The 27376-nt window shown below is 50.5% G+C and overlaps 1 protein-coding gene across 1 annotated transcript; it reads right to left on the bottom strand.

Annotated features, from left to right (window-relative positions):
- Positions 1-1467: 1467 nt before the first annotated feature.
- On the bottom strand, positions 1468-27265 carry QTRT1 (queuine tRNA-ribosyltransferase catalytic subunit 1). The gene is made up of 11 exons (XM_048504128.1): positions 27016-27265; positions 26831-26899; positions 11808-11946; positions 8845-8923; positions 6874-6992; positions 5472-5610; positions 4821-4896; positions 4526-4635; positions 3433-3517; positions 1952-2107; positions 1468-1528 (listed from the first exon to the last, which is right to left on the bottom strand). The coding sequence occupies exons 1-10, from the start codon at positions 27223-27225 to the stop codon at positions 1955-1957; spliced, it is 1179 nt and encodes a 392-aa protein (XP_048360085.1). The 5' UTR covers positions 27226-27265; the 3' UTR covers positions 1468-1528; positions 1952-1954.
- Between the last annotated feature and the right edge of the window lie 111 nt (positions 27266-27376).

Here is a 27376-nt window from a genome sequence, read left to right as displayed (position 1 = left end):
ATATAGGATCCCATCAATCAAAATGTACAAAAATGGTACCGTCTGCAGCATATAAAATGAACAAGTATAAAACAATATCCAGCAATAAAATATATAAAACAGAAAACAGCTATAAAACTGTACTGAGCTGTATCAACTGGATGCCCAGTTACTAAACAAGTTTATATTCTGTTGATGAGATAAATCTGAAGCGGATTATTGTTGCAGTCAAAGCAAACAAAGAGACATTACAGGTGATTGTGGGGTATTCAGGACTTTACGGGTAAGAATAAGCACTCTGCATTATGCCCAGATGCAGCCTGGCAGCCAAGATAAATCTTTCAACGCAGGAGTGATAGGATCCACAGCCCCACCCACCTCACAGGGTGTTTGTTGTGAGGGGGGAAGGGAAAGGAGATTATAAACCCCTTTGCCATCAGTTATTCTGCCATTGCACGCTTCTTTTATGGAAAGGGCCACTCCCTTGTCCCAGCAGCACTAAAAATCTTTAACTCTAAGATAGAAGCGCAGTTACTTTATGGAGTACCTATCTGGCTCCAAGCAGTTGACGACTCCTTGAATACTGTGCAATCCAAATTTTTCCGTAAAATTATGGGCCTGCCAAATTGTGTACCGTATGCGGCCCTCTGTTTAGAACTGGGCCAAAATTCATTAGTTTATAGGGCTTGGTTGAGAGCTTTTAAATTTTGGCTTCGCCTGCATTTCTCGCATGATGAGCACTCGCTGATTCACCTTTTACTTTATTCTGTATACTCAGGCTAATCCATGGTTCTCTCTCTGATGTGAAAGAAAGAAGGGTGAATCACTTGGTATATCTCTCGACTTCGCTTTTCCCGCTATCTAGTTCAGAGAATCCTACAAACTTGTTAGAAACAAAAGAAATTGTTGGAAAGCGAATGGATTATTCATTCTTATTTGAGGGCTGCTATGAAAACTTGTTCACTGCCTTACATCTTTCAATACCCCTATATCAAAACAGAGGATGGCTCCCTTATTTGTATTTTTTTTCTAATCCACGTAGAGAAGAGCCCTCACACTTGCTCGGGCTTCAATGTTTTCCCCTCCGCTTTATTGCGTGATAGATTTAACAACTTGGAAATGAGCCGGTAAAGGGTATGCTCTTGTGGTGAACAACAAATTGAAACATTGGCACATCAACTGCTTTGCTGCCCCTAAATCCTGCTAATATCAGATCAAAAATATTCCAACATTCTCTTCCTGGGATTACCCAGTGAAATGGAAGAATCAAGTAGACTTCCTTTTCTTCTGGACAATTCTGACAATGAAACTTGTGAATTGGTTGCACAATTTTTACTGGAGGTGATGCACAATCAATAATTTATATTTTATCTTAAACCTTTGTATTTGTATACCTTTTATCTTAAACCTTTGTATTTGTATACCTTTTATCTCAGGTTTTTATTGTGTTATGATTATTGTTATGCCAAATAAAGGCTTATTATTATTATTATAAACCCCTTTGAGTCTCGTACAGGAGAGAAAGGGGGGATACAAATCCAAATTCTTCCTGCAAAAAAACAAACAAGAAAGGAACAAAACTGGTCAACTGTACAATTTTAGAGTCCAGAACATTACATGCTTTCATCTGCAGGCTCAGCTCAGCCTGCCAGCTACACCCCCACCCCCCTTTGCAGGTGCAGACAATTCATGTAGAAAAGGCAAATTCAATACTGAAAATATTATGTTGTGGAAAAAAATGTACACCAAGAACTTTCCAGGCAGTTCAATTTAAGCGCTGAGAACTTATCACCACAGTGTAACCACTGTGGTTATTGAATCAGGGACCACGTTCTAAGGTTCTGCTCAAGAATTTTTTGGAAAGAACAAGGTATTCTTTGTGGAGATGGTCTAAATCCTTCAGGAAAGCAATTCTGGTAAGCAGAAGGACCCCAGAAGACTGGCAATAGCAGGAGCCTGCTGGCTTGGGTACCTCTTAGTCCAGAGCGATGCCAACGGATGCCAGAGCTTCTGTGGCCCACCGGGGAGAGCGCTCTCTGTTGCCATACATGGTCTTCATGAAATCCTGGACAAACTGTGGGAACCTCTGCTCAACGATACTCTCCCGAATCGAACGCATCAAGTTCAACTGTAGTAGGAGAAGAAAGATGCTTTCTCAACCAAGCATCTCAACCATGATTAAAAAACAAGTACTTGGAGAAGGATTGATTAACTAGTCTTGGTTCAATCCAATTTCATCAGCAAAACATCTTATTAGGGCTGGAAATGTGGAACTACGGCTGGCACTTTGTTATGGTGCTCGCTATGTACATGGGGCAAAGTGAGGCTGAAGTTAGGGCCTCAAACAACCAGTTTGCTAACCCCAAGGAGCCCAAATGATGTACTATACTTATTGTATCTGCTGGGCAATGTGTGCAAGTTGTATAAATAGCAGCTGTATATGCACAAATTTATACGTTGCCCAATTCAAGGTGCTGTTTTTGACTTTTAAAGCTCTGCATGGCCAGGGACTGGCCTATCTGAAGGACCGTTTTGTCCTCATACGTTCCTGTCCATGAATTAAGATGGCCAGCAGAGAAGCTCCCAACTATCCCACCAAAGAAACTCAATTTAAGCACAAAAAGTTGTGCCAGAAGTGCTCTCGCTGCATGCGTGGGGCAAGATAAAATGCAAGGAATCTTGCCTTGATGGGTCTCCCCTCTGAGTGTGCTGCAAACAGGAAGCTTGTCGGGACAAGATTTCTTGCCCCAACGTGCTTCCTGCCCCACCGTGTGCCAGAACACCGGTGGGCAATAGACGAGGGTCTTTTCAGTGGCAACTCCATGATTATGGAACAACCTGTCCAAGATGGCATGTCTAGCCCCTGCATTTTCAATCTTTATGAGGCAGTGGAAGATGGTTTTAATTGGGACTGAATTTGGCTAACATTAATAACAGTCCGGGGCAGTGGCGTAGCGCCAAGGGACAGGGGGTGAGTGACGCAACAGGCGGGCGGCGTGGCAGGGTCGCAGGGCACAGTTCCCCCTCGCTACGGCTCTGGTTCTGGGTTGTGGTTTTAAATTCTGGTTTTTATGTGTTAAACGTATCTTATTCTATGTGTTTTATCTAAGCTGAAAGTCACCTTCAGTTCCATAAGGAAGAAAGATGGCTAATATGTTTTTTAACTAAAATAAGTGAAGTTCACCCTTTTCATAGGTTATTCTATTTCCAATGTTAACTGGGGTGGGGGAAATAGGAGTACCCAAGCTTAGACTGGATGGGGACGGAACAGCAGGAAATCGTTGGCCCTAGCAGTCAAATGTGTCCCTCGGAGGCAACTCTGGAGAGCCAAAAGGGGCAGCCATTTTATCTCATCCATCCCCCTTTCACACCACATGCCAAAGACCACAAAATGCGAACAAGGCAGCTGGGGACGGCTCTGAGGCCACAAGGCGCAGCAGAAGTTGCACTGACCTGATAGGCGATATTGTGAACTGTCACATGGTGCATGGCGGCTGTGTCGTGGCGGAAGAGAGCATGCAAGAAAGCGCGGCTGTATCTGCAAGGAGACAAACAGGGCTGATTGTGACCAGAAACCCAAGGAAAGCCGCCAAGGACAGAGAGAGAAGGAGAAATTGACTCCCCCCCCCCATCAGGCATTGAAAAAATGCCTGAGAATGGGAGCCAACATCAGCTCAGGTAATTAAAGTCAAGAGCCACTTTTCAAGATTATTTTTTCATAGGGCAGTGCAGGGAAAATTGGGAAGCCATTTCCCCCTGAATGTGTGTGCAAGTGTGCCTTCAAGTCACAGCTAATTTATAATTTTTCTGGTCTTTATACAATACCTACTCTGTCTTCCTCTATTGGTGTCTTCTGCCAACAGGTGATTTTTTTTCTTGTGCCCAACATCCCCCACCCCCACATTCAACAATTATTACTGACCCTGATTCTAATGCTGTTTTTTAAGACCGTGGTTTAACCAAATTATTTTGTAACTTTAAACAGATTTTTAATTGCTCAAATTTTTTTAGGTTTACTGCCTTCTGGATCCTGATTGAGAGGAAAGGTGGAATAAAAATGCTTTAAATAAGAATACTTTATGCAGTAGTTGTGTGTGTCTGAAAGCAACACGGATGGATTTTTTAAAAAATCCTCTGATATATTCAAGGCAAACGTGGCTGTCCTCTGGCCCCGCCCCCAACCCATCGGGAACGGCTGCTTTGGGGAGCGAGCAGGAAGCAGCCAAGAGTAATCGGAAGCAATTAAAAATGGATTTCAGCCCGCTTCCCATCTCTGCTAGCTAGAGGCCAAACAGGCGCCCCTGCTTAAGTTTGTAGTGTCAGCCAGACGGGAGAGGACACCTCCACTTTCCATAAGAATGTCTCTGCTTCCCTGCCCTTCTCCCACAAAGTCACACCAAGAGACACCAGAGAACAGAGGAGACAGGCTACCCTCCAGCTGAGCACTCTGCTTGGTCTCCCTCCAACTGGCTGTCAAGGGAAATGGGGTGATCTGTGACTGCAGGACCACCCCTCCCCGCCCCCTGGCGGCCCTGAGGACATTCACCTCTGGCAGGTGGGACAGCCACAGTTCTCGTCGATGGGCTTCAAGTCTTTGGCGTATGGTTTGTTCTTCAGCTGCAGGGAGCCGGAGGGAATCAAGGCTGAACCAAAACGCTGGAAGCGGACAGAGAAAATGGTCAGCAGCTTTAGGAAGCTTTACTGGGAATCTCTTGTTTCATTGGCCCTCGAGGAACTTGGTCCTCTCAAATGTCACTACGGCTCTCCTAGTTGACACTTCCACTAAGTGGGGAGACAATCCTCCCTCCCAGCCCTTCCCTACAGACGAGACAGCAACTTACTGCAGTCCTGGTGGGGAAGACGCAGTCAAACATGTCACAGCCCAGGGCCACGCATACCACCAGGTCCGTGGCATACCTTCACGGGAAACAGAGTACAGACGCAGCCATGAGGCAGGTGGCCAGGAGCCTGCCCAAGGCACTTCCAATAGCCCAGCCCGAAACATGCGATGGGGTCCCTCAGGGGCAGGGGGGTGGATACAGTCCCTCAGGGAACAAGGCACAACCGTCTCTTCTTTCTTGCTGTCAAGGGGTGGCTGACTTACGGCGACCCCAGAGGGTTTTCCAGGCAAGAGACGTCCAGAGGTGGTTTGTAGCAACCCTGGACTTTCTTGGGGTTCCCTATCTGAGTACTAACCAGGGCCGACCCCGCTTAATTTCCAAGATCTGACAAGGTGAGCCTAGCCAGGTCTTGGGGACAGGGGGCACAACGACTCTCCCCTCAAAAGGAACCAAAGGAATAAGTTATTGCAGAGAGAAACATGCCTGGGACTCCCTTCCCTAAACCAGGGCTGGTGTGGTTAGACTAGGCTAGACTAGGATCTGGGATGACCAGGTTCGAACCCCTCGCTCAGCCATGGAAGCCTGCCAGGTGACCTGACGACATCCTTGTTGGACACCAAAGAAAGACGGCGGCCCCATTTCCTCTCCTACCCCACTCCCATCAGATAGCGAGGCTTGTCCTTGGGAAGACGACTCGTGCTGAGGGCCACCATCCTCCAGAAGTGGTCCTTGGCTTCTCCTCCACTCAGACCCCCGATGGCAAAGCCGGGCACTTCCCGTCTGGTCATTTCTGCCAAGGAGAGAAGATGGCTGTGGCAGCAGGGACTTTTCTCCGGAAGAATCCCACCGCAAGGGGGAAACGGCCTGCCAGGCTCCCAGTGGAAGAGGCTTCCTAGAAGGCCTTCAAAAGATGCTATCATTCCACTGATGTCTAGACCTTGCCACCTGGCCCTCAGGGCCTCCTGTGGAGCAACAACTCGTCTCCATACCATTTATGGAAATTCTAAATGAGTTTGGGAGCAGCCAGCATGGCAAATACCAGCTCCCCTCCTCAAGCAAAGGCGGCCGGGGGGGGGGGGGGGGTTGCCTCATGAGCAACACCTCAGCGCCAGACAGACACCCCTCAGACATAGTGGGCATTTGCAGCAGGGCTCTACCCCAAAGATGCTTCAAAATTTAATCATCAGTTCTATTACACCCACTGTGGATTCTTTAACGTGTCATTTCTCCCCCCCCCCCCCCCCCCGCCTATCAAACTGGTAGGAAACCAGTCACATTTAAATGAAAATATGTTGTACATTACTACAGTGCACACAAAAATTATTTTCTTATGGTGAAGACTACACATTTTGAGTCCATAACACCCCAGGAGATGTGTTTCCCTCCAGGCCTCCCACCAAATTGCAATTTTTCCATTGGAGACATTGAAAAAAGTTCTCCAACCCCCCCCCCCCCATTTGTGCCTTTACATCTCTGACTACGGGAGTCTTTTCTGCAATCTTGGGGTGCTGTTTTGAGCTCCATGGAGAATGCGGGAAGTCAAAGAGGAAGTTGAGCCTGGAAGGTGGTGGCAGAGGTGGGACAACCAGGTAGGATGGACAGAAAGGTATATAAGGTGTGGAGCTCAAGTGAGGTAGGAATCCACAGGAAGTGCAGCTAGAGACAGAAAGGGAGGGGGGAGTTATGAGGTTTCCTGGAAGTCCCCTCTTGCTTTTCATATGTATTCTTGTTCCCTATTGTTCCACACCAATCCACTGTATAGAACATCCCAGCAGCAAGCAAGTAAACTCCTGATTCCTACTGGATAAAACAGCCCACCTCGAGTGGGTTCATCTACCAACGAAGCTCCAAGCTCAAGCTGTCCTGGCCTGCCTGGGAAGAGTGGCCCCTGCCACAGACTCCTCTAGAAGCTCCACAGCCAGATCGTAATAGAAGCCCAAGTGAGGAACTGAGACCACGGAAGTTTTGCCATCCTCAAGCAAGCACGGCTAGAAGCGCACGTTACTTGGGACCCCACCCCCACCCCCAAAAATCCCACATGGAGAGAATTTACCTTCCAGGCACTTGGTCCGGAGAGCAGGATCCAGCCCGCCTTGGATAATGGCAAAGAGATTCTGCTGCCGGCCGGGGGTCCTGTGCGCGGCGATGCATCTGTCCAGCCAGCGAATGGACCTGCCAGGTTGAGAAAAGGTCAACTCCTCACACCACTGCGCAGTTATCAACCACCGGGGAACTGCAATCATCTCTCCCTAGATGGGATTGAACTCAACAAGCCAAGACGGCACTCAGAGCCGGGAGAGGGGAGGAAATCAGCTCTGCTGACACAAATCTGTTTATTTGTTGCAAACATCTGTTAGTCATCTTCCCGACAGAATTCAAGGTAGATAAAACACCAAAAAAAAAAAAAAGCTGAAAATGTAAAAACCAACATTTAAAATCACAGGACTGTGAGGTAAGCAGTTGGAGCCTTCAATTGCTTCTTCAAGACTGAAGTTGTGGGGCTGCCCCTGAAAAGTCCCTCTTTCATATACCTACCAAAGAGAGAAGTCCCTCTCTTACATACCCGCCAAAGAAGAAGAGTTGGATTTATATCCCCCCTTTCTCTCCTGCAAGGAGACTCAAAGGGGCTGACAAACTCTTCCCCCCCTCACAACAAACACCCTGTGAGGTAGGTGGGGCTGAGAGAGCTCAGAAGACTACCCCAAGGTCACCCAGCTGGCATGTGTGGGAGTGCACAGGCAAATCTGAATTCCCCAGATAAGCCTCCACAGCTCAAGTGGCAGAGCTGGGAATCAAACCTGGTTCCTCCAGATTAGGGTGCACCTGCTCTTAACCATGACACCACTGCTGAAGCTTTAATTCATGGGACAGTCAAGAGAGCCTCTCCCTGTGATTTTAATTCTCATGCAAGAATGTACTGGAGAAGATGGTCCTTCAGATACCCAGGTCCTAACCCGTGTAGGGCTTTAAAGGTTAAAACCAACCCCTTGAATGGGTCGTGGGGGTCTCTCACCTAAATACTGACATGGGCCAGCCCTGCTTAGCTTCTGAAGTCTGACGGGGCCTAGCTAGAGTGGGCTGCCCAGGTCAGCGTAATATGGTTTTACTGATAGCAAATAAAGAAAAGAACATGCCACTGTTTTCTCTACCTGTGAGGAGTCTCAAAGCAGCTCACCATCACTTTCCCTTCCTCTACCCACAACAGGCATCTTGTGAGGCAGGTGGGGCTGGGAGTGTTCTAACAGGAGCGTGACTAGCCCAAGCAGCGTGACTGTCCAGCAGGCTTCACACAGAGGAGTGGGGCATCAAGCCCAGTTCTCTAGATTAGAGTTTGCAGCTTTTAAACCACGGCACCAGGCTGGCTGCCAAGGAGAGGAAGAGTACTCTGCGCCCCCCCCCCACCCACCCCCGCCGCCACTGAATGAAACTGTCTACAGTTTTAATGGGGGCTGTTAACAGTTCGCAGATGGCTCCTAGTTTTATATGTCATTAAATAAGCCACTAGATCAGGGGTAGGCAACCTGCGGCTCTCCAGATGTTCAGGAACTACAATTCCCATCAGCCTCTGTCAGCATGGCCAATTGGCCATGCTGGTAGGGGCTGATGGGAATTGTAGTTCCTGAACATCTGGAGAGCCGCAGGTTCCCTACCCCTGCACTAGATGCTGCTCTCTGACCGCTGCAGTCAGTGCCTGAGAGGTAATGAACTGGAGCTCTGACCAATGCATAGGTGAGGCTGGGCCAACTTTGTTTCATGGTGTCGGCTCTTCTGGTCTTTCCAGCTATCTGCTTTTCAGTCACAGTGAACCAGCGAGGTGAGGTGGTTAAGAGCGGCAGACTCCAATCTGGTTTATTTCCTGCTGGGTGACCTGGGCGGTCTCTCTGCAGTAACAGGGCTGAGGCCAACATGACTCCCGAACACGCCATGGTGTCTTCCCAAGGAACGTGAACCCGCCCCCCCCCCCCACCTAACCCAAGACAGATTCTTCACCAACCAGCGGACAGCGGCTGCGCGCAGCACAAACCTGAGCATGGCTTCCTCCACACGGGGGCCGCTCACTGTGCTGCTGACCACGTCGTCCAGCTGCATCATGATGTCTGAGCCTAGGAAGGAAAACGTCACGGGGGTCAGCAAAAGCAGCTGACAAACGGGACACTGGAAACTCCCCTGCAGAGGGGACAAAACAACTCATTTCACATTATCGGAGCCCAAACCCAGGGCCTGAAAAAGGGTTGCAGGGATAAGCTCTGGCTTCACTTTCTGATGCTGGTCATTTCCAAAGTGACAGGTGACTCCCCAAAGGAATCTTGGCCAAAGGGAGAAAAAGAATAACCCCTTCGATTTCCCCAAAGGCACGGTGACAAGCCTAGCGTTTCAATTGTCCTCAAGAACGTCAGAGTCGGCGGTGAGGGCCATCCCGCTGGGTCAGATCTAGGAGCCATCCAGTTCCATGCAATGGCCAGATATACCCTCCACAGACATGTAAGCCAAGAACAGAGTCCAAAGGCCTCCCCTATGCTGCTGTGCCCTACTACTGGCACTCAGTTTTTTCTCTGCTTAACAGGAGGCCCTTCAAAATTAACACATTGTTTTAAAATATGTGCCTCTGTACACACCACCCTTCAGAAGCAGCCCTGCCGAACAAAAACCTCACCCCATCTTTGCAAGCGGGCATCAGGAAAGGTGTGGAAGGCACCACTGTGCCCGTGGGCCCCATGTTGGCGGTCCCTGTCCTGGGACATAAACATAAATCCCTGACCTACACCCAGTTGACCAGCTTCTTCCCCACCCCTGAGGTCCGGCGCAGGGTCAATCTGATCAGATGCTGGCAAGGCAAAGAGCTTCCTGGCAACTTGTTTAAACTGGGCGCAAATCAAGCAGCGGCTGTGCATGCTTAGCAAGCTAGAGAGCCACGGCCCGGGCAGTCCTAGCGCTGGCGCGCCAACTGAACATGTGAAGCCACTTTCCACGAGCTGCACTGGATCACAAGGGACAACTGTGTGCCCAGCTGAGCCGAAGGCATCATGGGATAGCCTTGAATTAAGATATACGACACCAGATTAATATGAAATAGCAAAAACTCTACATTCCGGTCATCTAAAGCTTAAACTGAAGCAACATGCCCAGCCACACAAAGTGGCCTGATTCGAAATCAAGCCCTTGGACCACGGAGGTCAGCCGCTTTCCAGGGTCTCAGGCAGAAGTTTTTCCAATCACCTGCAACCCAATCCTTTTTAACTGGAGAAGCCTGGGCTTGAACCAGGGACTTTCCGCCTGCCAAGTTGACACCCTCCCACTCAGCCACAGCCCCTCCCCATTAAAAAATTTAAGTACCAAGTGTTTGGCCATCACCAAAAGGCCCTTGTACTTACTGGTCAGTAGACCAGAAGATGGGGAGTGTCATGCCCAGTCTTCTACCAGGCCTGGCCCAGATAGCCACTTCCTGTTGCTGCTGCTAGCCACCCGTGGTGGAGATAAGGAGGCCCAGCTGCATTCCTTTCTGGCTGAGCATCTCTGGGAAGGGGGTGTGTGGTCTGGAGTGGGGTGGTCAGTCAATTGCTTTCTGTATTTGCAGAGGAGTTTTGGCGGGTTTTTCCAGTTCTGTCAATAAACATCTGGTGGCCTATTTTTACCTGAACCTGTTTCTGAATAAAGACTTTCCCTGAACAGTCCAGGAGTCCTGACAGTGAGGTCTGCTTCCAAGCTGCTGGGTATAACGCTGCCGACCCATTCCTCCTCCAGTGACCAAACCAAAGCTTTTCAACTAAACCCTCTTCCCGCTTCTTGTCAGATGAAACGCTGCCTTAAATTCAGAGGTCTTTCGCATCTCTTCTTTCCATTCTCCTTCCTTCCTTCCTTCCTTCCTTCCTTCCTTCCTTCCTTCCCTCCCTCCCTCCCTCCCTCCCTCCCTCCCTCCCTTCCTTCCTTCCTTCCTTCCTTCCCTCCCTCCCTCCCTCCCTCCCTCCCTCCCTCCCTCCCTCCCTCCCTCCCTCCCATCCTTCCTTCCCATTCTTTTCCCCCTACTCTATTTACTACACTGCTTATTGATCCTGCTGCTAAAGTCCCATTCAAGTTTGAGATCGCAAATTCTGGAGAGAATGAGGAGATTGCAAATTCTGGAGAGAACAATCTGATGAATGGCCTGCGCTAGTTTTTAGTGGTTAGATTTGAAGTTTGGCATTCATTTCAAGATGTAAGTTTTAAATTATTTATAATGTTTATGCATTGCTTTGGAAACCACCCAGAACCTGAAAGGGAAGGGTAGTATACAAATCCAATAAATTAACAAATGCAAAAAATGTGCAGCATACAGCGTTAAGTCACGTAAGCAAACTTGGGCCATAGAGATGCTGATCATGGGGCTGATGACTACATAAGGAAAAGTACCTCAGGGCAGTAGCATCAACTCACTGAAGAGATCAAGTCGCTGTGTCGTGCTGCACAGTGGCCCTGAGACAGGACTAGCTTGTGTGTGTGCTGAGTGCCAGCACGTTGCTTCTTGCACACGGACGCCCTATGGATTCATGACTTCCAAAACGTTCTCTTGTTAACTGCCTGGTCAGTTTTAACTGGAGTTGGCGGAGATGGAATTTAGGACCTTCTACAACACTGAGCAGAGGCACTGAGCGGCACTGAGCGGTTTTTTCTATTCTTGATGGTCAATAAAAATTTGCTGCTTACTCAAAATCAGAGAGAAAGAAAGTTGGACTTTAAGTAACGTAAACAAACCAAATAAAATAAAAAAGAGAAAAGTCACAGAGTGATCCTCTAGTCAGTTCAAATGGTTTGTAGACTGTTTCATCTGGACATCCTCTGGCCTTTCTGATGTTAGTAACGTAGTTAGGAAACAGCTGCACCACACAGAAATTCCACCAGCTGTTGCGGAGCAAGAGAGAGCACCAATCAGAGAGAGCCCTGAGCCCTTCGGGGGAGGGCGGGATATAAACGAAATATGAAATGAAATCATCCAAGAACAGGATACGTTACCGAGAGCATTTTGTATCTCAATGGACTTCTCTGGAGTCAGCAGGATCTCCTTGCCATCATAGGGAGAACGGAAGAGTACTCCATCCTCTGTCACCTCAGAGAGATCTACCAGAGACACCATCTGGAACCCTCCACTGTCCTACAGGGAAAAATGGTCCAAGGAGAAAAAAGTTAAAAGCCCCAGGCTGCTTCTGATGACACGGACAGAGAAGCCCAGTTTCATGGGACTGAGTGATTGGAAGGGGGCAGGGAACCAAGGTTCCTTTAGGCCGGACTTCTCTGCCTTAACCTCAGTTGGGTTCTCGGATCTTTCCATCAACGCAATGATGGCTTTTTTGCTCAACAATCCTGAGGCTGAAATAACTGAAACCGTAGCCAAATTTTTACTATGTGTTTTGAACTAGGTAGCCTGGGCTTCTGCTCTCATTACCTTGACTGTATTTTACCGGATTTATTGTCCCTTTGTTGCGTATGCCTAGTAAAGGTCTCTGAATTCACAAACACACAACACAGCCCTGCGGCGTTTGAGCAAACACACCCACCCCTTCAACTCCATTTAGAATTTCCATTTTTGTTCCTGTTGAAGAGCACAATGTAAGCAATTTGATCCAGGTCACAGAAAGAGAGCTGGGCCTTTCTTCCAAGCAGCAAAAATTACTCAATGGAAGAACAAAAGGCATCCAACCAATTCAAACTTTTCAAAAATATAGAGAATGCTGGGGGGGATGGAACGTGGTTCAATGCTTCTGATAAAAACCTAAATTTTATTTACTAGCGATACTGTATCATAGTTGGATTTGAGCCCAGGAGGACCAAGTGGCCCAATCGGGGGGGGGGGGGGGGGAGAGCTGAATTGCAGCTCAGACGTGGTACAGGGTCATGCTGGCACATTTGCCCCCTCTGCTGGCATAAGGGGTACCCCCACTGGCGAATAGGATAAGGCATCCGGGTGCCCCACAACTTCACAGCAATGAAAGATTGGATGCTGCTGTGAAGCTATGCTGATGTCCGAGCGGACACTGGTGCAGGAGGCATTCCTGGGACTGAAACCTACTGTCATTGGTTTCTGCCAGGGCGCTGGACTCCATCTAACCCAGGGGTAGGGAACCTGCGGCTCTCCAGATGTTCAGGAACTACAATTCCCATCAGCCCCTGCCAGCACGGCCAATTGGCCATGCTGACAGGGGCTGATGGGAATTGTAGTTCAGGAACATCTGGAGAGCCGCAGGTTCCCTACCCCTGATCTAACCCAATGGAGGCCTTCGGGTCACTGAGGCAGGCGGGGTTGTTTCTGAGGCCTCCCAGTGCCTACGGAAAGCCTTCTGGAGGCAGCACAGCTGTGGCCCCGTCCCCAGCTGACAGGGACTTGTGCATTGGGCTGTTAGAGACCAAGAAGATTTTTGGGGCATAAGCTTTCAAGAGTCAACGCTCCCTTCATCAGATACAAGAAGGAATGTTTGAGTCTTTATATTGCAGTCAGAAGGTAGGAGGGCTGGTTGTAAAGAATGCTAGTCATGTTTGAAAAGGTAAAACGGATACTGTAATCAGCAAAGGAGAAATGCCCGCGGACCAAAAATTATATATTTACTTATATGTATTTTTCTCCTACCCTATCAAAGGCCTGCAACCAGACATTGTGCTGAATCGAGAGAAGTGGCGTTTAAAAATCCGAGCAGCCGACCCTGCACTAGAGGGACAATGCTAGGAAGAAGTTAACCCACCCTGTACCTGAAGGTTACCACATAAGACTTGTGAAAGTCATACAATCTAACCTAAAACCAGTGACAATCTGTAACAGTAAAACCTGTTTAAAATTCATAAAACCTACTGAAAATTCATGATATTACCAGAAGTGGGAAATATTTATTTTATTTTTATTTTATTAAACTTATAGGCCGCCTATCCCCGAAGGGCTCAAGGTGTTTTAAAATGCATATAAAGATATATGATGCCCCTCGGGGGGTGGGGGGGACTGTTCTACACAGGGCCACCCCCGAAGAAACCCTGTCTTGGGTCTTCCCCCCTCTTTTTTAAACCAATGAAGGCAGTGGGACAATCAGAAGGGCTTCATTTGCTGATCTTATGAAACAGGCAGACCACGACGGGAGAAGGGGTTCCTTTTGCTATTTGGGGCCCGAGTGTGCGCAGTGATAGAAGAATCCGGTGTTTCTATTCAGCTCGAGGTGGGAGGTTTGTTGTTGGGAACTTGGGCTGGGGCATTAAAAAAATCAGAGATCTCCATTAAAGCTCATATCCCAAAATGTTGTTGGTCTCCAATGCGTGACTGGACTCGAATCCAACTGTTCTACTGCAGAGACCAACTTGGCCACCTTCCGAAACTGTGTGGTCATAATGGGTTATTTTTGTGATTCCTCTGAAATCACATTCTTCAGAAACAGATAAAGTTCTACAGCGCCTTTAAGAAAACATATGGCTCATTTATGCACATGGGGACAGATGGCAAATTAAGCGGCTACATTTGTATGGATTCAATGTTCTGTTGCAATATTTTCTAAAAATCTGCGGCTTCTGGTTATGTCCCCATTTTTCCTCATGATAAGCCTGACTCTCTTATATGCTTCAAATGTTTCCATTTTCACTACCTATTTAAAAATAATGATACAAAGGAAAATACAAAATAGCATTGCCAAAATTGCTCAACACATCAGATGCTTTAACTGTTCTTAAACCATGCAATTAAAAAAAACTTTATGCAAATTATTTACATAGTCAATAGTTGGTTACATCAGCAACAGAAAGGAAAAAAATATCAAGGCAGAGGCATTCAGAGGCGATTTGCCATTGCCTGCCTCCAGGTGGGACTGAGTTCTGAGAGAACTGTGACTGGCCCAAGGTCACCCAGCAGGGCTCATGTGGTGGAGCCGGGAAACAAATCCAGTTCACCAGATTAGAATCCACTATTCTTACCAACTATACCATGCTGGCTCTCTGCATAAGCTGAATGAGCAATGAAATACATTACTCTTGTAAGCAAGCGTTTGGGTGCGGTTGTATTTTCATAAAGAAATAAGCAGTCAACACAAAACATGGTTCCAGTGTAGTAGTGGTAGTGTGTGTGTATATGTACATATATATGTATACATATGCACATGCAGCTGTTTGTCTTCTTGATTGCTCATGTTTGTGACTGTCCTTCCTCTTTGAGGCTCCCCTTCCCGTAACATCCTTTTGCACATGAACACCTGAGTGACGCAGAGAGGTATTTGCCACAGCAGTCAAAATTTGGCCAGTGCCCAGGACTTGGGAGGAGTAGGGCAGGAAGTCTATGAGCAAAGCTGCCGAGGCCTCTCCTTTGCAGGATCCTGGAGGCACAGCAGAGATCTCAAGAACTGTGCATTCCTCCTCTCCCACCGAGGATGTGAAAACCCAGATAAAAACTGCATAGATTGGTGGGCGGGGAGGGTCGGATGCTTCCATAGATATTGGGGGGAAAAACTCTTCCGGAATCTTTCATTTTGAAAGAATGAAAAGATTTTCAAGGCAAGGTTTTACTCACTCAAAAGGGGGAGCGCACGAGGCTCTTCAGGAGAAATAATCCCGATGCATGTCCTGATTTGGGTGGACCGGGTTGCCCTGCCCGCATTGAATGGCAGAATCTAAGCAGGGTTGGCTCTACTGAGTAAGTGGAATGGGAGACCACCAAGGAAGTCCAGTTTAGCTCACAGAGCCAGGCCACAGCAAACCACCCTGAACCTTTCTTGCTGAGAGATGGATGGCATGGGCTAGCTAGGCCAATTCCATCAGATTATTCCTGCTAAGCATGGTTGGCCCTGGTCAGTATTTGGATGGGAGACCACCCAGCAAGTGCAGGGGTGTTATGCAAAGGCAGGAGATGGCAAACCACCCCTGAACATCTCGTGCCTTGAGAAGCCAACAGGGGTGCCTTAGGGTGACTGAGACTTGACAGCACTTTCTACGACCACCAATTCCCGTTTAAAAGAAAAAGAGTGGGTTCTTCATTCACTGGCTAAGATAGATTCGAAACCAAGACAGGAGAACTCTGAGGCTCCAGAGTTACAGCAAGAGCATAAAATCACAACAGCATCCCACTCCTCCACAGACAACATAAACAAAGCATATTCTCACAGAAGGCATTCAAAAGCAGACAGCACACCTTTAAAGGGTCTCAAAGTGGCTCACAAGTGAGGTGGGTGGGGCTGAGAGAGTTCTGAGAGAACTGTGACTAGCCCAAGGTCACCCAGAAGGCTACAGGTGGAGTGGGGAATGGAACCCAGTTCTCCAGATTAGAGTCCACAGTTCATGTGGAGGAGTGGGGAATTGAACCTGGGTCTTCAGATCAGAGTCTGTGTAACGAATGGACTGAGTGGGCGTGATCTCGGTAACAGGCTGTAGCTGCTTGGGCTTATGTGATGCTGTCCTTTGATGATGCCCCAGTAGGGAGTGTCCACGCGGGTACGACATGGATAATATGCCCTAGCCAGAACTCCTGGCAGCCGGCCAACAGTAGTTTTAGGCGGAGCACAGGAGTGGGAGCCAAGGTCAAAAACACACAGCACACAGCAACACACCAGGCACTTGACAGTCTGCTGTTCACATGGAGGAGTGGGGAATTATCCAAACTAGAGTCCACCTGCTCTCAATTTCCACACCACCCAGGCTATAGATGCATCTTAAACATACTGATCAGCACGTTTTAACCCCTCGCTGACAAGCTGCAGAACACCTATGATGAGCAGTGTAGTAGTGCACTGCCGACCCAGCAGTGCCGTAGTAGAACGTTGGGACGCCAACGGACCTGCGGCCTTGCCGGTCGCATCGCACCCCCACTCCTCATCCCCCCATGAGTCACGGGTCATGAACTGTCTGGCTCAATCACCGGGCTTAAGGCGACAATGGTCTTGCCCCCAGGTGAGGATTATTTTCAGGGCTCAGACGCCAGACGCTCCTCTCCTCAAGACGATGAGCCAGATGAGATCATGCATCACATGATGATCTCCCGACTTCCCGCTCTCCCGGAACTCCCCCCAGTCCTCCCTCCTACACGCCCCCGATAGAGTAACAATAAAAGGTGCCAGGAACCAGCAGACGGGAGACTCGCTAGGAACACGACCTCCGGTCTCCGCTGCTGGCGACATCTCCACCAGATGTTATCTCCGCTGCCTCGCCTCGTTTCTTACGCCTTCGACCGCGTGGGTCGACTACAAGCTGGTACGCGCCGAAACCTCGGGAATCCTCGAACCTCCACCCTGCTTCACCGTCAGCCTTTCGGGGAAGGGCCGCTGATATCGAAGTCCGCTGGATCGGCGCATCCAGGGGACCACCACTGCTGTATCGCCTCGTCCTCTGGATCGGGCGCGTGATCCAGAGACACGCTGGCCCTAGACACTCTCTCGTCCGGATCGGAACACCGGTGAGTATGGGAGCTTGCAAAAGCAGGGCTTATGACAAGCATCGCTGATCTAACTGAAAGCGTTTAATCTAAAATGCGCGCAGGGTCCCCGTGAAGAGAAGGGAGCGGCGCGAAATTGGTTGAGGAGATTGAAGCTCAGTGTCCATGGTACCCAGAGGGGGGGACATTGGAATCTTAAGGACTGGGAAAAAACATCGGGCGCACTCTTTCAAGACAGAGCCTCACGCGCCGATGTCGCTGCTACTGACGGGAGACAATGTTTTGGTCGCCATCAGCCTGCAGACCTATGGCTCCCCTTTGCTGTAGGCCACTTCCTCCTTTTCGATCTTTCACCTTCAATTTCAACCCCGGAATTTTCTCTATCCACTAAATTGGACGCTTCGTCCTCCTTCTGCCCCTCGCCCTTCTTCACCCATTTCAACTTCTCCCGCCGCTCAGCCAGCCTCCCTTTGTTCGCCTTTCCTTTCTCCGGGCCATCTGCATCCGCCCAGCGCCATCGTAATGGCGCTGGTTTCAAAACTCTCGCAGGAACGTGATAGCCATGATCTGCAGAAGAAAGAAAACCCCTGACGGAAGACGTTCATGCCGCATATTCTTGCATTGTCAGCCCCATCCACTTCACAGATACTGAGGAGGATGGCATAGTTCGCTGGTTGTCGAAGTACCGCCCCTGAGCTATAATAATATTATCCTTACCGAAAGCTCCAGCAAAGCAATGCGGGACGTAGGGAGCCACTAGCCCCAATACGTGAGAGGCATGCTGGAAGCCATCGCGAAGGAACCACCTAATGGTTCCAGATGACTGGAAAACCACCTTTCGCGATGCTCCTGGAGCCCTGGCGCAATTTGTGGTCTGGGAAAGTGAGTTCCGGGCCAGCAATGCTTCAACAGAGCAGCCACCTCTGGCGGCGCTTTACACCGGGCCGCCTTCAGCTTTACGGCTTCGGGATGCTTTGCCAATCCCAACGCATCAGGATTAATTTGCCTGAGGCCACTCCTACGGTCGCCTTCTGAGTGCGCCTATAAGCGCGCATTTGTCAAAGTCCCCAATGCCGCCAGCCAACTCGCAGAGTTTCTCCTCCATCCGGCAAAAACCCCAAGAGCCCTATGCTGAATTTGTGAACAGGTCTCCAGGAAGCCAAGAGGCAGGTGAAGATAGCGAGGGAGGCTCCAAAACGAGCTCCTCATGCGCGCGAAAAGAGAGAACGCTTCCACTGGAGTGCCGCAGAGGGCAATCACGTGGCCTGGGGCAAAAAATCCTGAACTGGCCGACATGCTTAAGGCTTGCCAGGACATCGGATCCTCCGCACCACCAAGCTAGCCTCCTCGCCGCAAGAGCACTCTCCACCGGGCGCGAGACAGTCCTTTTCAGGATGACTGTTTAACTGCGGCAGACCCGACACACTTCCGAAGGGAGTGTAGGCAGCCTCGGGTGGGGGGGCCTACAACCCCGACATGGAGGAGGGTCCTCCCCCAGGAGTGAGAAGGCCACCTAAAACCCGGGTGCCCACGCTAAGCTGTGAAGCTGGCTTCCATTGGAGAAACGGACATCGTTCGTCGGAAAACTCCCGCCTCGGCGCTCTTCTCCCCCAGCCCAGGGACTAAGGGGAGGAGAGTACTAGAGGCAGACCCAAACGCCAAGGCCCCTGCCGAAACCACCCCCTCCTCAGTGTGCATCTCGGGCTCGCGATGCACTCCAGCCCATCTCCTTTGTTCCCCCACGAGGTTCTTGTCAGCCTCTAACCCAGTATGACGAGTTTCTCCATCTCCCTACCGACAATTGGGCTAGTGCTGCCAAAGCGCCTCTGCCGCTGAACAGGGACTGTTCATCGCCCCCCAGAGTGATCGACTCCACGCACCATTCAAGCGACCCATCCACCTCCAGGTAGGTCTGGACAAACATCCCACAGGAGCGTGCTTCCGCCGGAGCCAGTTGCGCTCAGCTGATTCTTTCTGCCCATGCGCTGCCCGCTGCCGGACCCAATAAAGCGATACGTAGCCCCAGCAGCCAACATGGCGCTAGCTCTACACCACACCGCCGGTGAAAGCGTGGAGACGCTTATCGGGAGCTCCTGGCCCATATATCGAGCTCGCCATAGAAGCGGGATGTGTAAGTGCTCAAGGGCCTGGTGGACACCGGGCGCTGATAAAAGTTACCGCCCATCAGAGCAGCCGAGTGGTCTCACCAGTGGCCGCATCGAGGCTTGCCTCAAGCGACATCTGGGGGGTGGGGGGGAGACAAACCGCGAGACGGAGCATCCGCTCATTTCACGGTCAACAGCCCAGGACTCGAAAGGCAGCTTTCCACTAGTCCGGGCCCCTATCGCTTCTAGACATCCATGTCAATCTCTGGGGAAGAGACCTCATGAGTCAGGTTAAAACGACTCTGGTCTGGGATGGGTAAAGCCGCCACGGATCATTGATTCCAATCGCCTTCCGGGTTGCCTCCTAATTTCCACAGGAAAACTGTTTCCCTCTCCCCTCCCTCTTCTCCTCTTCTGTTTTTTTCGACCAGTAGAGGCGGGAGGGCCAATTGGCTGACTGGCCCTCCCTTGATTAAAATCTGGGCCCGCCTCTGATACCGTGAGAGCACTGTCAGGACAGGCCCTAAACTAGGGGATGCTGCCGCACCAAATTCACTCCATAAACCTGCTTTAAAACCCCAACAATGTTGCTTCTCCTCGCTTTCTGATTCTTATTATTCGCTCCTTATTTAGGCCGAGGCCGCCACTTTAAGGAGCGGTCTCCCGGGCGGGCGGTGATTCCCCAAGATAATTCGATCACAAAATTCTAGCACCATCCAGCTTCCTGCATTAGGCCACCAAGGTCACGGTAAGTGCAACTCCCTTGCAAAGAAACCCCCCCTTTCTTCTCTCCTTTGTGTGTGCGATGGTAATTTGCCTTCTAATTCGCTCTGATTGCTTCATTCCCCCGGATGCACCTTATCCCCCCAAAAGGTGCTTTCCCAAAGCCCCTTTGTGTTGCAAGGTTGATTAAGCATGCATACCTACAATCCCCCCAGGACCCGCCTGTTCCTTCTCAAGGCTCGGACCCTCGCTTTGACGCATCTCTGATGACGCCTGAAGCCAATTCCCCGCCAGGGTCGCTTACCTCCTCCTGCCCTCCCCTTCACAAACAACTAAAGAAAGAGGAGTAGGCGGCCCCCAGGAGGACTGCATTAACAGCAACCTTCACAGGCTGCAAAACAAGCCTTCTCCTTTCCCATATTAAATCTGAAACACTAACTCGATCCCAATCTCCCGCCATCCGCTCTAGAACTGAGCTCTGGCGGGACTCCGCCCCCCCCCCTGCAGAATCCTGGGAAAAGGGGGTGTGTTTCAGTCCCTTCTTCCTACACGGTTCCCCGTGGACTCCGACTACCATGACAGGTGGCCAACCCATGGAATGGCTTGGTAGAAACTAACTCCTATCCCGGAGATGGAACGCATCTCTCTAGAGGATCCCGCCTCTGCCATCCCAGCAGGAACGCCACGCCAACGCCCCAAAGACCCCACGACCTCCAGAGACGCCAAGGCGCACTTCAACACTAGCCAGGGTCTAGCGCCATGCCAAGGCGCCCAGCAAGACCACCCCGAGACACCCGAGAACCTCTGTGCCGCTCTCTTTGCGATCATCACCACCAACTCAGCGACCACCATCCTTTGCCTGTTCTGCTGCCTCCTGCCGATGGCGATCGGCTACCCTCTGGCAAGCTTTCACCAGACCAACATCTGGGAGCAGCTTGCTGCCGCTACCAACGCCTCATCTTTCTGCCTGGGCCAGTACCTAGGAGTCGGGAGCCTGCTGAGCTCCTGCCTGCTCCCCCGTCTGCAAAGCACCCGGAGACTTCCTAGCGGAGTCTGGGCTGATCCCCTTCATGAATGCCTCATCCATCAGATATTCCTATGAGCTCCGACTGGGGACCCGCTGCCCAAACCCTCCGGGCTGGCGCTCTTTTCCTTGTTACCAAGACGGCCGCTAACCACGAAGTCCAACACCTGCGCCTCGCGACACCGGGCGCAGTTTAACGGGGAACCTAATCTGGCCCATTCGGCCGGCTCGGCCAGTTGGAACTGCACATACATGGAGGACATTCCCCCCGTGTTCGGAAACATCCTGCTCCCCAGGGGCTGGTTCTGGACTCCAAGTGGGAGAGGACGTTTAACTACATTCCTACCCGACTCCCTGCCGGAACTCTTTTGCTGCCCCAGTCAGCTTCAACAAGCACCATTGTCCTACCCCAGGCTCCACCCCGGGAGCCCGGACGCCGCCGCCGCCGCTCCGCTCTGCCTTTCGACCCCTCCTGTCGGAGCCACGCGGTCGCCCTCTCCGAAGCCGTGAGTTCGTCTCCCTCGCGAACTTCTCTAGTGGGGAGTCCCCTCGGACTCGCTTCCTACAATGCTAAGACTATTGGCTATCGGGCTGGCCTGTGCCCCGCGAAGTCCATCAACTCTAATTCCACCGCTCTGGTTGCCCTGGCCTCCGAAAGCAGCAGTGTGAACTTCGTCAAGCCGACCCTAGACAATCGTGGCCGCTATTGATTATTTGTTGCTGTTACATCACCAAGGTTGTGAGAATGTACATAATATGTGTTGTTTTAATCTTTCTGATAATTCCCAGTTGATCCACATGAAAGTGCGTGAGCTGCAAGAGGTTGTATCTAATCTGAAGTATGATGTTTTGCCCCATTGGTGGTCAGCCCTCTGGAGCTGGCTGCCCGGAGGATGGGTTGAGTGCTATTGCACAGCTCTGCATTGGTTTAATTGTGTGCCTTGTTATCGGATCTTGGTTTCGCTCCACGCGCACTAATATTGCCTGTAACGTGTGTAAGAAACCCCTCAAGCATTTCCCCTTACCCCGCAACCCAGTTCTAATGTTGCATCAAGCAGCCATTGGACAACTTGGACTAAACGGCGGAGGAGACAAGCCGCCCCTTTAAATCGCCCCTTAGCCGCTTCGGCCCCCCGCTTTCTAAAATGTAAAAAAGGAGGAGATGTAGAAGTGCACCGCCGCACCCAGCAGTGCCAGAGGTAGAACGCTAGGACGCTAACGGACCTGCGGCCTTGCCGGTCGCATCGCGACTCTTCCCACTCCCTCATCCCCCCCATGAGTCACGGGTCAAGGAACTGTCTGGCTCAATCACCGGGCGCAAGGACAATGGTCTTGCCCCCAGGTGTGAGGATTAGGCTCAGACGCGTACGCTCCTCTCCGCACGTAGCCAGATGAGATCATGCATCACATGATGATCTCCCGACCTCCCGCTCTCCCGGAACTCCCCCCAGTCCTCCCTCCTACACGCCCCCGATAGAGTAACAATAAAAGGTGCCAGGAACCGGCAGACGGGAGACTCGCTAGGAACACGGACCTCCGGTCTCCCGCTGCTGGCGATCTCCACCAGATGTTATCTCCGCGTCTCGTCTCGTTCTTACGCTGACCGCGTGGGTCGACTACAGAGCAGGAATTGTGTTATTACCCTTCAAACTCTAGATCAGTGGTGGCAAACCTATGGCACAGGTGCTGGAGGTGGCACTCAGAGCCCTCTCCGTGGGCACGCGCAAATAGAGTACCCCCCCACACACACATTGAGGTTGGGCTGGGTCGCTGGGCTCGATTATTAGCATCAAACCTAAGACCTAGTTTTGGGGAAGCAGTGTAGGTAACCCTGTTAAGTACTGTTAAACCCCACTGATGTTCATGCAAAGAACTAAAGTGTGGTCCTTTACCTGGGAGTAAGCTCGGTTGCTGGCAATGGGGCTTGCTTCTGATCGTGATTTGTGATAGGGTCGTGCTTCACCCGTTGGAAGAGTTGCACGGTTGCTTCAAAGCAAAGCCACTGACTACCACCAAGCTTACTCCCGAGTAATGCACGCATCTGAGCCAACCTTTTTTTCTAAACTTAAACCTCAGTATTCAGGTTAAATTGCTGTGTTGGCACTTTGCGATAAATATTTTTTAGGTTTGGGGTTGCAGTTTGTTTGGGCACTTGGTCTCGAAAAGGTTTGCCATCACTGCTCTAGATCAATGGTTCACAACCTGGGATACATGTTCCCCCAGGAGTACGTGCCACAGCATTTGGGGGTACATGAAAAAAATTACATAATGGTTTGCTAATATGGGGGTACAATTTTATGGAACCAGGTTGCCAAGAGATAGATGACTGCAAAAAGTTTAGCAACGCTTGCCCGAGGTGAACACAGACCGTGATGGCTCTTGCCAGGCAGCCAAGGAAGGATGCCCCCTGGGGTTGCCAACTCTGGGTTAGGGCACTCCTGGAAATTTGGGGGTGTAGAACTGGGGAGGGGCAGGAGGGGACAGACCTCAGCAGGGTACGACCCCATCGATGCCACCCTCAGAAGGAGCTTTTCTCATCTGGAAACCTCTAAAGGCCAAATTAAGACCTTCAGAGGTCCGAAGGCGCACTAAAAAGAATATGGTACCCCCATATACTGTATATCTAATCTGAAATAAGAGCAACAGTAAACCATTACACACACACATATTTGTATGAGAGAAAACACCTACTATTCTCTTGCTTTCTTGCCTTGAGGATACCTAGCACTGCAACTTACACGAATCAAAGATGCAAAATAACATTGACTGTTGCTTGCTTATAACTTTATTTATCCTACAACAAGTTTTCTCCTGCATTTTTAGTTGCAAAATGAACCCGTCCTGACAAACCTACAGAGCTAAGGAGGGGGAAGACAGCCTCTGCAGGGCCCCCAGCAACAAATTAAACAAATGTCCAGAAACATGGACACACTACTTCCTTACATATGTATGGATAACTGTAGACTACTAAAGGAAGGTGGAGGGTGGCATACATAAGCACCAATTGCTACAAAATCCTGCACTAGGGGATCTTTCACACATGCTGAATAATGCAGTTTCATTTTACATTAGGTGTACTTTGCAATTGGATTTTACAGTGTGAAATGGCAAAATCCACTTGCACATGATCTCTAAAGTGCATTAAAAGTGCAATGTTAATGTATTATTTGACATATGTGAATTTGAGTGGTAAAAGTTGATTACTTACAAGTACCAAATTTTTGAAGGGTTTTTTTTGGGATTCAGGTGTAATGACTTGATTTTCCCCCAGAAAATCTTTAAAAAGTTGAATCCCCTTACTAATACCCACTCCCCGTTCTCAAAACTTCAGAAGTGTCCCAAAGATCAACAAAAGGATATTTGCTATCCTTTAATATAGTTCACTAAGGGGTTGGAATGAGTCGACAACACACTTTCAACCAATGGGCAATCTCCGCACTGTACCAGGCAGCAGCGTCCCCATTGCCCTACCACCCTCTCCCCAACCCAGATACAAAGCAGGACCCACCTGACAAGGATGAGGGGCAATCACCTACACTTGGATTTCACAATTTTCCTCTTGGAAAAAGTTATTCACAGATGTGTGTGGTGCCGTAGACTGTGAATGTGCCTGCAGCAAATTTCTTTCGGCTGATAAATATGTCAGGTAGACCAGAATAGAAATCTAACAGACTATTTTCTTTGTAAATGTCTCTGAGATGATCACTGGCTTGCAAATCAATTAGTTCCAACTGAAAAAAAAAGTTACTTGCATATTCGATTGCCACTTCAAATGGATTCTGGAACATCCTTATTTCCTTTCCATGCTTGCGGCAATCAGTGAATCTGTCCATGAATTCCACTTGCGATGGGTTCAGTGCTGGGATGTGAGGGCAATCTGGCTGCAACATCTGTCACCCCATTGATCACCAGTGTTTATTCAGTTGATCTGGTTGGCTTGGCGGGTGTCCTTTACTTCCTTCACTACACCATGTGTATCCCTCCCGAAGCTGTGTGCTTGTTGGAAGAGGACTACCATCCCAGATAGCAGGAGTGTACGGTTTTTCAGTCAAGGACTCGGTGCTTTGATGTATCTTTTGTATCTTTCAACACTGAATTGTTAATTTCTATCCTTCTCAAATTTCACTCCATGGCAGCATGGGGAGATGTGAAAAGTTACCTCCAGTAACTTACTTCACAAAATTGTTTAGCTTTTTCTTTAAACTCTTTCAGTTTTGAATATATACTGAAACCTTAGATTCAATGTGCTCAGATGCTATGTGATACAGGTTGAGAAAGCCAAATCAAAAGTCCAATTAGAGTAGAGTGTACTTTCTGGGTTTTTTCCTTTCTCCTTATGAAAATCATCAACTTCATGATGAAGACTGAAAAAAAAATGTTTGAGGACTTTGCCTCGGCCAAGCCACTAGATTTCTGCATGGTACAATACATCTCCATGTTCTGCATCTATCTCTGAGAGAACATTTTGAAACTGACAATGAGTAAGGCCATGATACCTGGCATAATTAAATCTGGATACAACCTCACACATCACACTTTCCCACTGAAGAATCTTACTACGCAAGGCTTTCTGGCGGATAATGCAATGAAATTGCATGAGAAGTGTACCATTTAATTTCAACATCTCTGCAGCAGTTTTATCTCCTGCCATATTTCTTTCACCATCAGTCTTGATGCTTTTCATTTTATCCCAATTCAGATTAAGATTTTTTTTACTAATTTACACACCTTCAAGAATATGTTTTCTGCAGTTGTAGTGCCTTCCAGCCTCTGCAGTGTACGCAACTCTTTTTTATTCTGAAGTTTGAATTTACCCTCTGATAAATATTAGTTGTTGAGCAGTACCAGTAATGTCATTTCTCTCATCTAATGCCAAAGTGTGTGTGTGGGGGGGGGGGGGGGGTCAAAACTTTTTTCCTTGACAGAGACATATGGGGGGTGGGGGGGGGGGGGGGTGGGGGGGGGGGGGGGTGGGGGGGGGGGGGGGTGGGGGGGGGGGGGGGTGGGGGGGGGGGGGGGTGGGGGGGGGGGGGGGTGGGGGGGGGGGGGGGTGGGGGGGGGGGGGGGTGGGGGGGGGGGGGGGTGGGGGGGGGGGGGGGTGGGGGGGGGGGGGGGTGGGGGGGGGGGCAGAGGGGGGGGGGAGCGGGGGGGTGGGGGGGGGGGGGGGTGGGGGGGGGGGGGGGGGGGGGGGGGGGGGGGTGAGGGGGGGGGGGGGGGGGGGGGGGGGGGGGGGGGGGGGGGGGGGGGTGGGGGGGCGGGGGAGGGGGGGGGGGGGGGGTGGGAGGGGGGGGGTGGGCGTGGGGGGCGGGGGGTGGGGGGGGGGGTGGGGGGGGGTTTCTCATCTGGAAACCTCTAAAGGCCAAATTAAGACCTTCAGAGGCCCGAAGGCGCACTAAAAAGAATATGGTACCCCCATATACTGTATATCTAATCTGAAATAAGAACAACAGTAAATCATTACACACACACACACACACACACATATTTGTATGAGAAAAAACACCTACTATTCTCTTGCTTTCTTGCCTTGAGGATACCTAGCACTGTAACTTACACGAATCAAAGATGCAAAATAACATTGACTGTTGCTTGCTTATAACTTTATTTATCCTACAACAAGTTTTCTCCTGCATTTTTAGTTGCAAAGTCTCTGATCGTGTCCTTGAAATGAATCCATCCTGACAAACCTACAGAGCTAAGGAGGGGGAAGACAGCTCTGCAGGGCCCCCAGCACGTGCTTATTTGGCTCAATGGTCCATCCAGGGCCCACCGGGAGGTTGGCAGCCCCTTGGCCACTCACCGTCAGCAGGTTCCAGGGCCAGCGCATGAAGCCGTGCAGGCCGCCCCCCGTCCCGATGAGCTCCGGACCCTGGCGAAGGCGGGGGCGGGGGGGGAAGGCGGGAGAGAGACATTAGTCCGCGCCCCGCTGCCCCTCGCGCGCGCGCCCCCCGCCCGCCCGCCCCTCTCGGCCTCCCCCGAACTCACGGGGCGCATGCCCAGATGGTAGGTGTTGCCCAGGCAGAGGCGGCACCCGAGGGCGGCCAGCTGGGCGGCGGTGAGGCCCTTGAGGGCGCCCTGCGTGCCCACCGGCATGAAGACCGGGCAGTCCACGGCGCCGTGCGGGAGCCGCAGCTCACAGGCGCGGGCCCGGCTGTGCCGGCACTCGGCCACCACGCGCAGCGACAGCGCCGCCATGGCAACTACGGGGGCGGGACTTCCGCTCCCGCAAGGAGGAAGCCGTGGAGGAGTGGGCAACCCTGCGCTGCTCTCGTTTGCTGAGAGAGGCTGAGTGGAGCAGCGCAGGCGCAGTGCTCCCTCTGTGTTCTCGCAGACCCTCCCGCGCAGT

Source organism: Sphaerodactylus townsendi, linkage group LG07 (assembly GCF_021028975.2).
Source record: "Sphaerodactylus townsendi isolate TG3544 linkage group LG07, MPM_Stown_v2.3, whole genome shotgun sequence".
Lineage (NCBI taxonomy): Eukaryota > Metazoa > Chordata > Lepidosauria > Squamata > Sphaerodactylidae > Sphaerodactylus > Sphaerodactylus townsendi.
Note: the sequence above shows the minus strand (reverse complement) of the source record. Positions and strands in the feature narration are given on the sequence as shown.